The 17,573-nt window shown below is 47.9% G+C and overlaps 1 protein-coding gene across 2 annotated transcripts in view; it reads left to right on the top strand.

Annotated features, from left to right (window-relative positions):
- LRIG1 (leucine rich repeats and immunoglobulin like domains 1) overlaps window positions 1-17,573 on the top strand; it is a 110,922-nt gene that overhangs the window by 85,154 nt on the left and 8,195 nt on the right. For both annotated transcript variants that reach the window (XM_033131663.1, XM_033131662.1), the window contains exons 9-12: window positions 1,411-1,491; window positions 7,236-7,307; window positions 8,106-8,177; window positions 12,123-12,286. In XM_033131663.1, coding sequence (XP_032987554.1) covers window positions 1,411-1,491; window positions 7,236-7,307; window positions 8,106-8,177; window positions 12,123-12,286 — 389 coding nt within the window. The remainder of the gene's footprint in view (window positions 1-1,410; window positions 1,492-7,235; window positions 7,308-8,105; window positions 8,178-12,122; window positions 12,287-17,573) is intronic.

Here is a 17,573-nt window from a genome sequence, read left to right as displayed (position 1 = left end):
CAGGATGCTTTTGGGGGCTTAAATTTTTCACTTGTTGGCTTCAGAGAACTTCCAGGCAGCTATTGGAATAAAGTCTCCAAAGAGAAGCGTTTGGTTTTCAGCAGTGGCGGGGTTCTGTGGCCTCCTTTCCAGGGGTGCCCCTCTGCAGAGACTGGGCCTGTCCCCGTTCTGGAGGGAGGAAGGCCTTTGCACTTGCACCTGGTGGAGGGCTTTGATCCCCAGCTATTGTTGGGGAGTGTGAAAGAGCCGGACGCAGGCTATTCAAGCTGAGGTCAGCCTTCCAGCCCTTGCAAGGCCGAAATAACAAGGCTGGGAACATTCAGGCTGAGCAGGCCAGAAAGAAGAGGAAAGCTCTGCAGCCAGGGCTGGGAGCAAGGAGACAGGCACACAAAGCCACAGCCCCGAGTCCCGGGTTTTTCAGTATGAAGATAATAGGGAGGAACCGTGTGAAAGAAGCCCCTTCCAGCAGCAGAGTCTGGGCCCTTTGAGCTTCCTGCTGTAAAGTAAAGGGCAGAGCAAGCATTTCACTTGGCGGTCGGAACTCCCTGCCTGCTTTCTCTGGCCCATGTCTGCAAGGGCTCGGAGAGGAAAGTGTAGGAACCGAGAACCTAGGGGAGGGCTGACCATGGCAGAATGGGGGCCTGGTCCCCCGTGGGACCTGCCCTTAGAAGCTGAGGGAGGAAGCTGAGCTTCCTTGTGATTTGCATCATTGAGGAGACTTGGCTGAAGTGCTGGCCTCATCCTCTCATTCTGGCTAATGGGTCACAAGTCTGACTCGGCACCCACATGTCGTTCCTGGCTCAGATGCAGGGCCTCTGCAGGCCCTGCGCAAAGGAGGGGGCTGCAGGCTCCAAACCCACCTCCCAGCATGGAACTGGCCCCTGGGAAGGCCCCATGCTGGAGCCCCTTTCCTCGCCATCCTATCCTTTTTCTCCACCTGCCCTCTGCAGGTTCTCGGCCAAGTCCAGGAATGGGACTCTAGTTGATGTGAGAGCAGATGGGAGCCTGTGGAACCTTTCTGGCTGATTCTCAGTGCCAGTGGCTAGATGTCCACTCTTTAGGGGTGGAATACAAACAAGGCTTTCCCATGTGCTGTTTGCACACTCTCCATCCCCTGGGGCTCTGTCTTGGCTGACAGGAACAGCAAGGTGGAGCTGGGCTAGCTGCTTGCTCGTAGCATGTGTCAGCTTTGTGGGCAGGCTGAGGAAACCAGGCTGCACTGCAGTGTGTGCAGCCCTGAGCTCCCCGTGGCTCAGTGGGCGCGCTTCTGTGATCGTGCATCACAGCTGGACGCCTAGATGTTTGAGCTTCACGGTGGCAGACGGTGTCCATCTGTCCCCCCAGTTCATGTTGAAGAATCAGTTGAGAACTCACACTGGATGGTGAGCTTTCTGTCTGTCTTCTCCCCAGGGATCTGGACTACAATGAGATTTCGGGCACAATAGAAGACACCAGTGGCGCTTTTTCGGGGCTTGACAACCTCAGCAAGCTGTAAGTATCTCACATTTGAAGTTCTGGGGAGCTCGTTTTATCTTCTTTTATTTGGGAAGAAAAATCTAGATCAGAGAGCAGGAGAGACACCCAGCCACCCGCTGGTCAGTGGTGTGACCATGGCCCTGGGCGTTGGTTTCTTTAAGGCTGAAGACCGGGTGTCTGGAGGCCTGTCGGATCTTCTCCCACTTAGTTCATGACCGACATGAAAACAGACAATTTTTTTGTTGTTCTTTGCACAAAGGAGTCTTACTCAATTTCTAAAAATTGTGTGAAATGTCTAAAGCCACGTAACTCTTGAAGGTTTTGAGTCTTCGGTCAGTATTTTTGTTGTTGATCATAATCTTAAACAGAAACAATCGTTTACCAAGGGTAATATAGTAGCTAGTTTTTATTCAAGGCTTCTGGTGTTTTTGTTTTGTTTTTCTAAAGCTCCTAGAACTTGACAGTTATTCTCTGAGGTGCACGCACATGCTCATGCGTGTCGTCTCTGACAGTCTTGGGAGGGCAGGCTCCACTGTGCAGCCTCATTGCAGTGGAGGAAGCAGAGCTGAAGGGATTATGCCCACGACCACACATCTGGTAGGCGGCAGGGTCAGGATTTGCCTGAGTGGCCCCAAACCCTGGGTTGTATGTCCCTTGCCCCACCCTGTTTCTCTCTGCGTCTCACCAGTACTTTGTGCAGATGCCACCCAAGGAAACATACAGGAATGGGGATTGGAGCAATTATTACTGCTTAGCAGCCTCTCAGAGGGAGGTTTGAAGGAGACCAGACAGAGGAGGCAGTCACCAGTGGCTCCATCTCCCCGAGCCTGTCCCTGACAGCAAGCCGCGGAGAGGGTAAAGTAAATATTTTGAAAGCAGCAGTGCAGCGTGAGGCGTAGGAAAGCCTGTGGTGGGGAGAGGCTTTCTGTACAGTTAATGTTTTTGATTTGTGTTGCAAAAGGAGGTTCTTCACACCTTTTATACTCTGAGAGTTCTGAGTAAGAAGCAGCTCTTTGGGCTTTCTGAGGATTGTCTCTTCTCGAGCATCCTGTATTCTGGTGGCATGTCAGTCAGAAACGCCTGTCAGTCTTTCCTCTTCTTCCCTAAAAACATGCTCCCTCCTCCCTCACCTCCTGGCCCCTTTCGCCAGGTCAGAGGTCTGCCCTGCCCCGAGGAGCCTTGAACTGGGCATTGGGCTGTGGGGCGTGGGGCCCTGGGCAGCCATTCGGCACACTCTGCACTGCAATTCCTCAGCCATGACTGATGGACGGAGAGGTGGGGACAGTGGATGGTGCCACTGAGCCCTTCGCAGGGCATGTCCCTCCAGTGGAACCTGGAGCCGCTCTTGGGTGTCATGGCTTCCAGGAGGCTCTTCCTCCCCCTGTGAGGGATGGCTGGCCCTGGCGAAGTGCCAGGGCTTTTGGTTCTGCATAAACCATGCTCATGCTTAGCCTGGGGCAATTCCTTCCAAAGTCCCAAGAAATTAGCACAAGCCCCTGCATTGCTCGTTTGTGCTGTGCTGTGCGAACGGGTATCCCAAAAGCAGTGGCTTCCTACCGACCTGGTGCTGAGACTCAAGAGAGCTTGTTATAACACAGTCTCCAGCCACCACTGTCCCTGCTCCCCCCGCCCTCCGGCCCCTTCCACTGATCAGAATCTTGGGGCTGGAGGCTTTGTACCTGTTTCAAAAAAATGGAGAGATGCACAAAACTGGGGGGAATTGGAACAATAATAATAATTCCTTCAGATGATGAAATGTATGCAGTCAGTTGTTAGGTGTGACGGTATGGTGGTTATGTTGCCAAGATGAAGAAGAATCCTCTTCTTCTTGGATTAAAAAAAAGCGTGTGATGCCTATGGTTTGGTTCCCAGTCACCTGCTGGGCTGGGGAACGGGAAGTGGGTAGACGGGCTCGACTGAGTGGTGACTGCAGCTGTGTGACGGGCACGTGGGGCTCATGACATTCTTCTGTCGGCCTGTGAAGGTGTGAAATCTTCCACGTTAAAAGGGAGAAAGAAAAGCAAATGCTTTCCTGTGATCCTGGTGCACAGTTCTGGTTCGTGGCATATGGAAGGTGTTGAGTAAACATTGTGGAGGGGGGAGGGAGGGAAGGAGGGAGGGAGGGAGGGAGGGAGGAAAGGAGGGAGGGAGGGAGGGAGGAAAGGAGGGAGGGAGGGAGGAAGGAAGGAAGGAAGGAAGGAGGCTCCTCCCCACTCAGTCTCCTCAGAGCACTGCCTGGGGACTCCTTGGCATGGTCGTGGCTGGGAGACGCGGCCATGACACCACATTGCCTCATCTGAGTGGCCTGGTGGCAAGTCTGTTGGGATTCGTTAGAAGTGGGGAACGTGTTAGCATAGAGAAGGGCTGCCCCTCTAGAGCTGTCGTGTCACAGGAACATTCATCATGTGTGCTGCCATCAGTGCTCTGAGTCCCTGTGACCTGGTACGGGCTTGCCTGTGAAGCACTCGAGGGGTGGTGTTCAGGGATCCCCTTAGAACGGGAGGGGAGGAACTCTGGCCTTCACTCAGTTACACAGAACCCAGGGTCCTTCCTGCCATTCAAGAAGCCAGATCTTAAATATTTTCTAAGAAAGGAATGAGTAAGAGGCAGAACCGTAAAAGGCTTCCACTATGCAGATTGGATTCGTGTTGCCTTGCCCTTAATTTTGTGGTTCTGAACACACGTATCTTCAAACTGGAGCTTCTCGGCAAGGCCAAAATGTTCCTGACTCTTGCGAGTGCCTTTCTCCCTAGTTTGCCTGGGATTATTATACTCACCCACCATGACCCCCTTCCTGAATATTTATGGGCCCCTGCTGGGGGCCTGCAGGGTGTCATCCTTGTGAGGACGGAAGAGAGAACTTCTAGAGCACAGACTAGGGGCAGAGAGGAGATTTAGTCTCTTATGTACAGTGAGTGATGCCCGTTCTTCCCCCAGGGTTCCAGCCCTCTCCATGACATTCCTCGGAAAGGGGGGTTGAATGGCACGGGGGGGGGGGGACATGCATGAACGGGGGCATAGGCAGAATTGGATTATGGGGCCAGGCCTCTGGCTTCCTGTGGCGTGGAGTGGGCCCAGGTGGGTGCTGCCCCCAGCAGGGAGGATGACTGCCCCACCAGTCTCAGTGATACTGTGGGCGGGGGGGGGGGGGGGGGGGCTGCTCCCAGCAGACGAGCACTCCCCAGTCTGCAGCATGGCTTCAGCAAGATCCCAAAGACCTTTGGGAGCCTTTGCCTGGGCTGGCCGGGGGATTCATGAGAGGATTTGCTCTGAGTGGGTGGTGTGGCAAGTTCCAGCCAGCTGTCCCTTCTCCGGGAGCCGTGGATCTGAGACGGGCAAGTCTCAGTTGTCCCTGTGGGACAGAGTGAGCACCCTTCTGGTCGGCAGTTCAGCTCTTCTTTCTCTGCACAGCAGCCTTTTATTGGAACTGTCTCCGTCCCCAGCCTCCAGCCCCGGCCCTGGATGTCTGCTGCGGGAATATAAGGACCGATTTTAATCACAAACACCATGACGAGCCCCCACGTAATTGAGAATTTGAGAATCTGTTTTATTGCTATTGTCACCATTAGAAATAACAGTCTGCCCTCCTTGTAAAAGGGGTCAGTGTGATTAATATTTAATGGATGAAATAAAGCATAGCTTTTTGCTAGATCTAGTTCACGGGAGATCGCGCTACACAGTTGGATACATTTTACTAGGACCTAGAGGACGCAGGGCCCCGGCCTGGGGAGCTGAGTGAGAAGTTGGCAGCATTCTGGAAGCTCTGAGTCTCAGGGCCTCGTGTGCCGTTATTTGTTCAGCCCGTTCTGTGGTTGGGGAGCCCAAGCTAGCACGGTATCTGTGTGTCTGGTTTATTTGTTTTCAAATAAAAGCTTCAGATTGAGAGAGGCTGTGGAAACCCTTTCAGGATGAGATTGTTTTCACATCCATGCAGACTGCCTACAAGAGAAAGAAAAGGCAAGGGGTCTCTGGCCTCTGTGCCCCTTCAGCCTCCCGAGGCAGGAAACAGAGCTGGCTTTGTCTGGAGGCTGAACTCAGAGTTACTGGTGGGGGCTGCTGCATTGGAGGGCCCGAGAGAGGGAGCCTGTTCCTGATGAAGTGGGGGCATCGGGAGGCCCTCTGGTGTGGTTGCCCCAGAAGTGGCCATGCGGGCTTGGGGTACCCCAGGAGCAGGTTGAGAGAGCACCTCCTTCTGCGGCTCCTGGTGTTGATTGGGTCAGGTCTACATTTGACCCGTCTTCCTGAAGCTGGGAATTTGTGGAGATCGTCCAGGGGCCCTTTGCAGCTAACATTTAAGCTGGGCTTTGCCATCGTTGAAATTCTCCAAAGCTCACATTTCCCTTCAGCAGGGAGGAGGGTCTGGTGCTCACTGTTTTGTTCTCATGGGCCCTAATCTTAATGTAGGTCTGAAGGTAGAGCTGGCCATTACTTGAAATCTTTCTCTTGATTCTCGGATGAGGAGTCCTCCCCGCTCCCCATCCTTGCTCTGAGGGGCTGGACCAGACTGGCTTTCTCCAAGGCTTCTGCCATAACGTCCTACACCTGTTGCCCAGGAGTCCCTGTCCCAGACCTGGGCATTCTGAGGTTCCCCAGGAGTTGGCTCCCAGCAGTCCACATTTTGAACAAACCCTGCAGAGAACCCTGGTGGGCGCTGGAGCCCCCGGAGCTGACTGACAGCATTTTCTCTGGGTGCTCGTTGGAGGTTTCCTGTGCTCATGGGAGTTGGAGGCAGCACCCTGGCCGCCTCTCCTCAAGTACCTGAAGAGGAGGGAAAACTGAGACCTGGCTTCTTTTCATTCCCAGTGTCCGTCATACTTTACGTGCCACTCCTCGCCCCCACCTGGTCCAGAAACAACGTTGCTTTGGATCACACAGCCCAGAGGAAGAAGCACTGCTTCTTGTGTATTGCGGGGGTGACGGGGTGGGGGTAAGGCCGATTTTGGTTCCTAAGGAAAATGCACGGTTACTGCTCAGGTTGGGATTAGAATTGCCTAAAGCAGGACCTTCGTGGGTGGCGGCCCAGGGATGCGGCAGCAGCTAACCCAGGAGGTTTGAGGACATGTGTGTCTGGGGTTTAATCAGCCTGGACCCACGGCATCATCGACAGACAATCGGGTTCTTGCGAAAGAGGCTGAAGCACTGTGACCTGCAGGCCATAAGCGGTGTGCCCGTGGGTGGGGGTTGCAGTCCCCTGTGGAGCTGCCTCAGGTGTAAGAGCCCGGGAGCCATCTCCGGGGACCCCCGTGTCCCTGCCCTCTGCTTGCTGCCTTTGAACCTTTATGCCCAGAATACAGTTTCCAGAAGGGGGGGTAGTTTTTGGTCCTGGAATTTCCATTACCTCCCCTAAGTGTGCTTCCTCGCGCTGACACAGTGATTGTTCCCCCTCCTGTGAGGCCATTGCTAAATGTCAACCCCACCCCCACCTTGGGTGGTCCTTGGAGAGAGACAGCCGGGACTGGACAAGGTGATTTCCACTTAACATCGCAAGGGGCCTTTTTTAGGCGAGACAGTGCCTGCAATTCCAACCTGTCATCACTGTTAAATTCTAATAAAGATAAAAGTATTTCATTTCAGAAAGGGGAAGGCCTGCATACTTCAGACCTGTAAGCTCAGCGCAGGTCAGATTTCCACCTGCCTCTCACTGGACAGACTTATCAGATAGCACTCCCCTAATTGTGTGTTCTCTTTCTCCCAACCCTCCCTGTCTCTCCCCGCTCTCCCCAACCCCCCTCCCGTTTTTGGATGTTGGGAACCTGCAGGACTCTATTTGGAAACAAGATCAAGTCTGTGGCTAAGAGAGCGTTCTCAGGGCTGGAAGGCCTGGAGCACCTGTGAGTATCTTGTCAGACCTTCCCTGAGCCCAGGCCTGCCAAACGTGGCCGCGGGGAAGTCTGCTAGCAATTTAATCACATCTTTGTAAACCGAGAAACAGGCGATTTGGAAACTCCAGCTGCTTCCTTCTCATTATAAGGCAGCTTCAACTTTGGCCTTTATTTCGCCTATGACAGGAACAGTTACAGAACATATGGCCAGTTGGTGAGCTCCCAATTAGTGCAGTTGGTGTTTGGATAAAGCCCTGCCACCCACCGGGCCTCACCATGGCACTGGCCCCTGGTTACCTTCCCATCCCGAGCCGGTGCGTTATTTTGGGCCAGACTAGTCCCTCCTCTCAAGCAGCTTAAATTTGTTGGGCTTCGCTGGGAGGTTTTCTCCTGCTGTGGTCGCTCAGAGCCTGGATGAGGAGGAGGGAACCAGCACTGAGCTGTTTGTGTTGTCACCATCCAAGGCGGATGCCTCTCGTACTTGATTCTTCCTTTATCTTGTCCTTGAGTCAAGTTTGACTTGAATTCTGTGGGGAAAGGTTTGCATGTTGACTTGCTAAACCGGCCTTAACCTAGTTTTGACGCTGCCCTTCAGGCTGGCTTGGTTCCAGAGCCACTCCGTGTGCTAGTGCCAGCATATGTAACACGGCAGCCCTTGACAGTGGCATTCGGGGGTCTGCCTAGTACCTGGGGTTCCCGGCGTAAGACCAGGGCTGTCCTGAAAAGTCCCTGAGCCTCCGGCTCACACACGGGCTGACTGCAAGGGTACCGGCCTGCTCCGCGTAAGTAAAGAGTGCTCTTTTGCAGGAACCTTGGAGAGAATGCTATCAGATCGATCCAGTTCGATGCCTTTGTGAAGATGAAGAATCTCAAAGAGCTGTAAGTACCTGGGAGTCAGGGCCCCAGTTTACATGAGTAGAAAATTTCAGAAGCACCTTACTTGCATTATGCCTTGTTTTATATAATAGTTGTGACTGTTTATAGTTGTAAGTTAAATTGTCTTTTTTTAAAAAACGTCCTGTGGGGGCTTATTATGAATCAAGGGTAAGCACAGTTTTTCTTAAAGGGCCACATTATAAATATTTTTAACTTTGTGCGCCATAGGGTCTCTGTCATGGCAACTCAACTCTGTTGTTGTAGCAGGAAGCAGCCATAAATAATACATAAGCGAACGTGTGTGGCTGTGTGCCAGTAAACTCTCATTTACAAAAACAGGCCATGGGCCTGCGGGCTGTAGTTTACTTACTACTGTTCTGCATGATGTGAAATAAACTCTCTATGACGTATAGAACCATCCCTTTAATTATGCCAAGGACAAGTTTTCATCTTCTGGGTTTGCTTGAAATGAAGGGCCTATATTGAGAGGCGCTTCTTTAAAGAACTTGGTGGGCTGTGAGCAGAGCGGAGATACCTGTGGGAGGGTCACAGATAATTGTGGGGTACTGAGGTAGTGCCCAGCCCACATCTGTCTCCAAGACCCCCTTCACAGTTCATGGCGGTGGTGGTGCCACTGCAGACTGTCACCGCGGGCCCTTGGGTCAATGAAGAGAGTTAGAAGAGTTTACCCGTGTCCTCGTCTGAGGCAGAGGAGCTAGTGTAGGTGTTCAGGGAGCAATAACCAAGTTTCCTTTCTTCTTCCTGCACATAATCTGATTCTGGAGTCAACAAGTCCTGCCATAATATTAGTTCCCCAAAAGTGTAGCTTTTGGTTCTTACAAGTGTTGACAAAGTGGCAGAGGCCAAAGGATGGCCATCTTTGCACCCTGACCTCATCCTTGCTCCTGAGGCCACTCCCGGTGAACCCTAGATCCTAGGGCAGGGGGTGGCATGGGGAAGTAGGGAGGTGCAGCCCCCATGGTTGGAAACCAAAGCAGGAAGCAGGCCCCTGGTGACTCTCCAGGGTGAGGGGAGGAGAGGGGACCCGGTATGGGCTTACCTCCTCTCACCTGTGACCTTTAGTTTGCTGGGAGATTCAGGTCTGTCAGGTAGATGCTCTTTTTCAGAAGGGTCACGACCTTAGAATGGGAGCTCATAGAAGGCTGGGTACACGGGTAGGTATGTGATAAGCACACAAAGCAAAGCAAGTATTGTAAGTGGTGAGTGAGTGTTCACAGTGCATGTCTTTCAACGTTTCCGTTTTGAAACTTTTCAAATATAATGTTGGAAGTAAAAAAGATCTGATTAAATGGGAAGAGGATGTTTTGAGAGAAAGAGGGAAGGACAGGGAGAGGAGTTTCCTTTTGGTCTCCTAAAAATTCCTGAGGCATTTTTCTAGTTGGGGTTAACTGGACCCTTTCATGTGTTTGGACACCCGCAGCCTCCCCGCCCCAGATGCTTCTGTGAGGTTCTGGAGGCTCCGCTTGGCCCTCTGCCTGGGTTTCCCATCAGTCACTGCCTGTACCCAGCTGTGGCTGGCCCTGGGCTCAGCCCTCTGATGGGAGAAACGGTTAATTCTACTTGGCCATTTTCTTCCCTCATCGGATCAAGGCAGGTTGTACTGTGCACTTAGTCATCCTCTGGGTAAATTTCCACCAGCGATGATTAGAAACACACTTTGAGTTGGAATCATGAAAATGCATGATGTAAGCCAGCAGTGTCAGGATGGCTGGAGGCGGGAGCCGTGGAGGTTGTGCCTGTTAGCAGTTGACAGGGCTGCACGTTCAGCTGGTGGAGGAAGTGGTGGGAGTCTGCAGAGCGCTGGGGTTGCCGGCGATCGCCTTCCCCAGTCTCTTAGCCTAGCCTTTGTCTTTACAGTCACGTGTGAGTGCGTGCGTTCACACGTGCATGTACATGTGTGTGCGTGTACATGTGTGTGCAGGGGAGCTCAAGGGCTAGTGTCCTCACTGTCTGGCTCCGTTTCCTCCCCATCTGTCCTGTTGGGCCTAACTCTTCAGGAAGCTTTCTTTCCACCCTGAGTACCCACTAGCTTGTGAGGTCTGGACTCCGGTTTGAGATGAGTTTCATCGTGGAGGAAGAAGGAAATCCTCAGGGGACCTAGGCCTAACAAATACACTAAGTGTGTGGCATGAGTCTTAACCCTTTCCACATATGTTTCTGATCAAGGACAAATGTCAGTTTTTCCCCCCAATTTGTTCCTATGGCTCCAGTGCAATATGTCCCTGTCCCCCGTGTAAGTGCCTAAAGTCTCACAGTGAAGGCCCAGGATCTTCCTCTAGACTCATGTGCAGTAGCTCCAGGCTTTCCTGCTGACTACACAGAAACTCTCCGTGATGGGGAGCTGGAGGTGCTTCTGGCCGGAGGAGAGTCCTGTCCGCTCCTCACCTAGGCTGATGAGTTTCCCAGCGCCAGGCGGCAGCCTTCCCATGCTGCGAAGCTCCCCGAGGCTGAGCAGGAATCAGCCATGTCCCTGTGGTCAGCCGTGAGAGCCCCGCTGCCCCTACAATAACTACGTGATAGAGCAGCCCTCCAGATAGCTCTAAGGACAGAGCGACCTGACCATCAAATAAAAGTACAGAATCTAATGCTGATTCTAAGGTCTAACCTGGGCAAGCATCCCAGTTACAATGGCTTTGAGAGCAATTGTTTCAGTCTTTGAAAAAGCACTTCCCAAGATGATTTTAATAAGTTATGATGCCTCAACTAATCTGGGACCAGTGAGGACCAGGAGGGAAGAAATTTTACTTCCTTTAGTTAGCCTTGGGTTCTCAGGCTTCAATTTCATTCTTCCTTGCTGTGCACTAGGTTTATAGCTTCTCTGCTCATTAGAAGGCCAGCGTGAAATAGAAAAAAATGAAAAAGCGGCCCGTTTGCTTGTTTTTTTGACAAGTTAGGAAAATAGTGGGTGGAGAAGGAGGCTATTGCCATAATAGTGGCCCATGTGACGCTGTGGAATTCCCAGGCACACTCGCACCCCTTTCTGTGCCCAGGTGCTGGAGACAGGTTTTATAGGGGAAGCCCCATCTTCATCCGTGCTGTGGGCTGGCCTCTACTCTTTAGCTCACGGCCTTGCGGTCCTCCAGGAACAGGGCAGCTAGACTCCTTGGTCGACTTATCTTCAAGTGACTCCACAGGAAGGAATGTCCACTGCGAGGGCAATTCCGATTTCTGTTTAAAAAGCTGATCCTCAGTTGCTGAGAAATGAAAAAGAAAATATTCTCTGTTTGGGTTGGAGCCTCACAAAACCAAAGTTGTGCGTTCTCATGCTCCCTGGGCATTGGCAATTAACTAACGAGTGCTATTTAGGGAGTGGGGCCGAGATCTGGTCTCCTGAGTAGCTGGTGTGGAGATAAATACACAAACAACAGTGAAGCGCCTTGGCCAGGCTTACACTTGGGAGAACACATGCAGCTTTGCCAAATAAAAAAATAACAGTCCTAGAGAAATAGAGCCTTTCTCAGGACTTGTTTCGGAATTTAGATCAAAGTCTCAGATTGAATTTGGAAGCTCCTGGTGGCTTACCAGGAGAGTGGGAACAAGCAGAGAGGGGACAGTGCCACTCCTCTCTGTTGGATGGTCAGAGGCCCGAGATGTTAGCCAGCGGTCACATAGGAGCAGTGTCTGTCTTAGAACATGTATCAACTCCAGTGGTGTCAGCATGACCTGGGAGCTTATTAGCGATACAGAATCTTGGGTTCCACCCTTGACCGACTGAGCCTAAAGCTGCATTTTACCAAGATGTCCAGGTAGATGATATGTACTGCTCTGCGTCATTGGAGAAGAACTGTAAGAAAAATTACTTCCCATTACAGCTTGCAGCCGTGAACGACAGAAGCTGCTGGGAGATGATCGATGATTCTGTATTCTGAGAGAACATTCCTTTTTTGTCCAGTTACACCTCAGACGTCCCTTGTGTTTTTCTTTCAGCCGTATCAGCAGTGACAGCTTCCTGTGCGACTGCCAGCTGAAGTGGCTGCCCCCGTGGTTACTGGGCAGGATGCTGCAGGCCTTCGTGACAGCCACCTGTGCCCACCCAGAGTCACTCAAGGGCCAGAGCATCTTCTCTGTGCCACCAGAGAGTTTCGTGTGTGGTGAGAATGTCTTCGTGATTTTGTTCATGAAGGGCAAGGAGGCCAGGAAGAGCTAACTGTTTATTGTGGGAGTGATTCCTATGATCAGGGTGAAACCCCAACCCATGGTTACCAATCAGCTGCTGGATGCAACTCATTTTCCACTGAAACCGCACACAGCGCTTCCTGTACAGTCACCTCGTTATGTGGTTCTTGGAGTACGCACATTCAATCAGAAGGGAGCATGAGCTGCTGCAATCACAAATCAGAATCATCAGTTACAGGAAGATAGTTGTGTTGTTTCTAGAGGGCTGTGGTGCCCGAGTTTAGCTATGAATTTCCTCAGCGTATGAGGCTGGGGTTTTAATGTGTGTTTCTTTCCAACCCCAAAAATGAAAGGTTAAATACAGGAAGAACAAGTCTCAGGAGAACAGTTGCTGTAGTAAAAATAATTCCTTAACGTTGACTTGCATGCTTGCTTGTTCTCCAAACCACTGAAATCTGCACTTGTAGCTTAAAATTCCATTTTCCTTCTGATTGTTGGAATGGAGCTCTTGCCATCTTTTTGAACCAGGGATGATTGGGATCCAGTGCACCAGCTCAGATAGAAATAATGCAGCCTCATGGTCAGTAAGACGTAGTCAAAGAATGTGACAAATTTTGGGTTGTCCCTGGTTTCTGCTCTGAGCAGGAGCGTGGGTGGAATTTCGAGGCCCGACTGGAACTGCTGGGCAGGTGTGAGTCCCTGCTGCCCTCCATCCCCAGTCTGCCCTGAAGATCCTAACCGGTAGACCGTAGCAGCATGGGGACCCCTCTGGTCCACTTTTTCTTCCTACTTTCTTGAGCATAGCCATAGCCAGTGTGTCTGCTGAAGTCAAGATACAAGTGCCCCCCTTCCACACACCCACCTACCACCACCAGCACCACCAGTTCTGAGAGCAGGCTTGGCCACCATCCTCCTGATCCAGTCCAGCAAAAAGCCTTACAAACACCTTCAATATGGTAGCAGCTTTTCTTACTGATCAGTCTTATGGTAACATCTGTAGAATTGAAGGGACATATAGCTCCCATTCCCTAGGACAAGTGGCTGTGCAACCCATAGTGCATCAAGTGCCTGGTGGTCCTTGACCACTGAAATTTTTTATGGAGTTCTTGGAGATTTACTTTTCTGCCCCTTACTCCTTCTTTCCTGATATAGGGCATAATCTTTCCCTTTGGGTGAGCCAGGGTAGGACTTTACATGCCACATGCAACGTCCAGCCTATGGCCCTGGCGTATTCTGGATTACAGCAATTGTTTATTCCACATCTCTTCCCCCACCTCTGCATGTTAACTCAGGCTCCCACCAAAACAGTCACCAAGTGTTAATGGGAATCATGACTGCACTTGGCAGATCAAAGGTTCAAGCTCTGTGGGAGTCCCTCACTCCTTTTTTTATAAAATTGAAATAAAACCACTTCATACCCACTAGAGAGATATCTAGCCTGAAAATTCAGATAACAAGTGTTGGCGAGGAGGGGGAATATCTGAACCTTCCTGCACTGCTGGTGGGAATGTAAAATGGTGTAGCTGCTTGGAATTCCGACAGTTTGCTAGTTTCTCAAACAGTCAAACATAGTTACAGTATGACCCAGCAATTCTGCTCTTCCATGCAAGTCGAAGAGAAACGTAAGTATATGTCCATGTACAAACATGTACATGAATGTGCATAGCAATATTATTCGAAATAGCCAAACAATGGAAATAATCCAAATGCCCACTGAGTTGTGAATGGGTAAATACGATGTGGTGTAGCCATGCGATGGAATATCATTAGCTTATAAAAAAGGAGTCAGTCATACAACACAGATGACCTTGAAATATTATGCTCAGTGAAAGAGGTCAGTCACTAAAGGTCACCTGCTATGGGATCCCAGTCACATGAAATGCGCAGAATAGGGAAACCGATTCAGGTGGGAGGTAAAAGTAGTGGCTACTTAGGGCTGGGCAGGGATGGAAGAGGAGGGATGATCACCAAAACGTATGCGGTTTTTTTCTGAGGTGATGGAAATGTTTTTAAAATTGACTGTAGTGATGGTTGCACATACTTGTGAATATACTAAAAGCCATGGAATTGTATATTTTAAATCGGTGAATTGTATTTCTATCAAGTTGTTTTAAAAAGAAATATAACTTACATACCTTGAAATTCACTCCTTTAAAGTGTACAGCTTGGTGGATTTTACAGTATTGAAAACCGTGTGACTCTCACTACTCTCTAATTTTAAAAGATTTTCATCACCATAATGGCCCAGAGTCATTAGCAATCACTGCCTTGTCCCCAGGCCCTGCAGCCACTACTCGACAGCATGTCTCTGTGAGTTATGTATTCTTGATGCTTCACAGAAGTGGAATCCTACAATATGTGGTCTTTTATGACTGGCTTTTTTCACTTAGCATAATTTTTTAGCATGTATCAACACTTCATTCTTTTTTAAATGACAGAATAATATTCCATTGTCTGGATGTGCATTTTATTTATCCATTCATCAGATGGTGGACATTTCGGTTGTTTCTATTTTTTGGTTATTATAAATAATGCTGCTGTGAACATTTGTGTTCAAGTTTTTGTGTGAATTTGCTTGGGAACATACCTAGGAGTGGAATTGCTGGGTCCGTATGGTAACTTGATGTTTAACTTTTTGAGGACCTGCAGACTGTTTTCAAAGGTGGCTGCACATTTTACATAACCACCAGCAATGTGTGAAGATTTTGATTTCTCCACGTCTCTGCATTTGTTACTGTCTTTTTTATGTTACCTACATACTAGTTGATGTGAAGTGGAATCTCATTACAGTTTGGATTTACATTTCCCAAATGACTGATGGCATTGACCATATTTTCATGTGCTTATTGGACATACGTGTATCTGCTTTGGAATAATGGCTGTTCAGATCCTTTGCCCATGTTTTAATTAGGTCTTTTGTATCTTTATTGAGTTGTAAGTGTTCTTTATATACCGTGTTTCCCCGAAAATAAGACCTAGCCAGACCATCAGCTGTAATGCATCTTTTGGAGCAAAAATTAACATAAGACCCGGTCTTATTTTAATATAAGACCGAGTATAATATAACATAGTGTAATATACCGGGTCTTATATTAATTTTTGCTTCAAAAGACGCATTAGAGCTGATGGTCCAGCTAGGTCTTATTTTTGGAGAAAGATGGTCTTAGGGATACAAGACCCTCATCAGACATATGACTTGCCAATATGTTCTCTCACTCTGTGCATTATAATTTTTTCTTTCTTTCTTTCTTTTTTTTTTTTTTGATGGTTGAAGCACAAAAGTTTTAAATTCTGATGAAGTAAATTTCTTTTTTTTCCTTTGTCATTTGTCCTCTTGATCTACGAAACTATTGCCCGAGATAGGGTCACAAAGATGTACACTTGTTTTCTTCTAAGAGTTTTATGATTTTTAGTTCTTATGTAGTCCTAAAGTTTTGTTCTTTTTGAAGTGTTTTGACTATTGTGGTTTCCTTCCATTTCCTTATAAATTTTTGGACCAGCTTGTCAATCTCTGCATAAAGACAACTGGGATTTTGAAATAGGGATTGCATTGAACCTCTAGATTAATTTGGGGAGTATCACTATACTAAATCATCCCAATCTATGAACATGGGACTGTCTTTCCATTTTTTAATAACTTTTCTATAATTTCTTCAGTGATGTTTTGTAGTTTTCAATGTACACTGAATATTTTAAAATTCTTTTTGGAATTATTTTAAATGGCATTCTTAATTTTCATTTCCAAATTTTCATTGCTAGTGTATAAAAATACAATTAAATTTTATATGTTGATCTTATATTCTTCAGCTATGTTGAAATCATTTATTAGTTCTAATAGTTTTTCAGTAAATTCCTTAGGATTCTCTTTTTATGTGATCATCATGTCATTTGCAAAAATATAGTTTTACTTCTTTTTTTTCCAGTCTTCATTTATTTTATTTATTTTTCTTTATTTTATTCTTTATTTATTTTCTTTATTTTATTCTTTATTTTTCTTTATTTTATTTATTTTTCTCCAGCCTTTTATTTATTTTTCTTGCCTAATTGCCCTGGCCAGAAGCTCTAGTACATTGTTGGAGATGGTGAGGGCAGACATCCTTGCCTTTTTCCTGATCTTGTGGGGAAAACATTCAGTCTTTCACCATTAAGTATGTTAGCTGTGGGTTTTTTCATAGATGACCTTCATCAAGTTGCAGAATTTTCTTCTATTTCTAACTTGTTGAGGTTTTTTTTTTTTTTTATCATGAAAGGGTGTTGGATTTTGTCAAATGCTTTTAAAATTTTTACTAAATTTATTGGCGTGACAGTGGTTAATAAAATTATATAGGTTTTAAGTATACAATTCTATAATACGTCGTCTATATATAGCATTGTGTATTCACCAACCAGAGTCAGTTCTCCTTCCATCACCATATTTTTGATCCCCTTTTCCCTCTTCTGCCGTCTCTCTCCCCCCTTACCCTCTGGTAACCACTAAACTGTTGTCTATGTCTATGAGTTTTTGTTTCTTGTTTGTTTATCTTGTTTTCCGTTTGTTTGTTTGTTTGTCTTGTTCATTTGTTGCTTTCAATTTTATATCCCACATATCAGTGAAGTCATATTCTCATCTTTTTCTGTCTGACTTACTTCACTTAGCATGATAATCTCAAGATCCACCTACGTTGTTGCAAATGGCAGTATTTCATCTTTTCTTATGACTGAGGAATATTCCATTGCATACATGTATGTACCACATCTTGTTTATCCAATCACCTTTGAAGGATACTTTGATTGTTTCTATGTCTTGGCCACCATAAATAATGCTGCAATGAACATAAGGCTACTTACATCTGTACGGATAAATGTTTTCAAATTTTTTAGATAGATACTCAGAAAGAGGGATTGGTGGGTCATACGGTGATTCTAGTTTTAAATTTTTTTTTTTTTGAGAATTTTTGTAAGAGTTTATTTGACAACATATGCCAGGGAGCAAGACCTCAAATGCTCCCTCTAGTCTTAATTTTTTGAGGAACCTCTATACTGTTTTCCATAGTGGCTGCGCCAGTCTGCATTCCCACCAACAGTGTCTGATGGGTTCCTTTTTCTCCACAGCCTCTTCAACACTTGTTATTACTTGTCTTGTTGACAACAGCCATTCTAACAGGTGTGAGGTGCTATCTCATTGTGGTTTTGATTTGCCTTTCCCTAATAGCTAGTGAAGTTGAGCATCTTCATATATCTGTTGGCCATTTGTCACCTAAAAATAAGATCTGAAACAATAAA

Source organism: Rhinolophus ferrumequinum, chromosome 17 (genome assembly GCF_004115265.2).
Source record: "Rhinolophus ferrumequinum isolate MPI-CBG mRhiFer1 chromosome 17, mRhiFer1_v1.p, whole genome shotgun sequence".
NCBI classification, from domain to species: Eukaryota; Metazoa; Chordata; class Mammalia; order Chiroptera; family Rhinolophidae; genus Rhinolophus; species Rhinolophus ferrumequinum.
The sequence above is the reverse complement of the archived record's forward strand: the minus strand, read 5'-3'. Positions and strand labels throughout refer to the sequence as shown.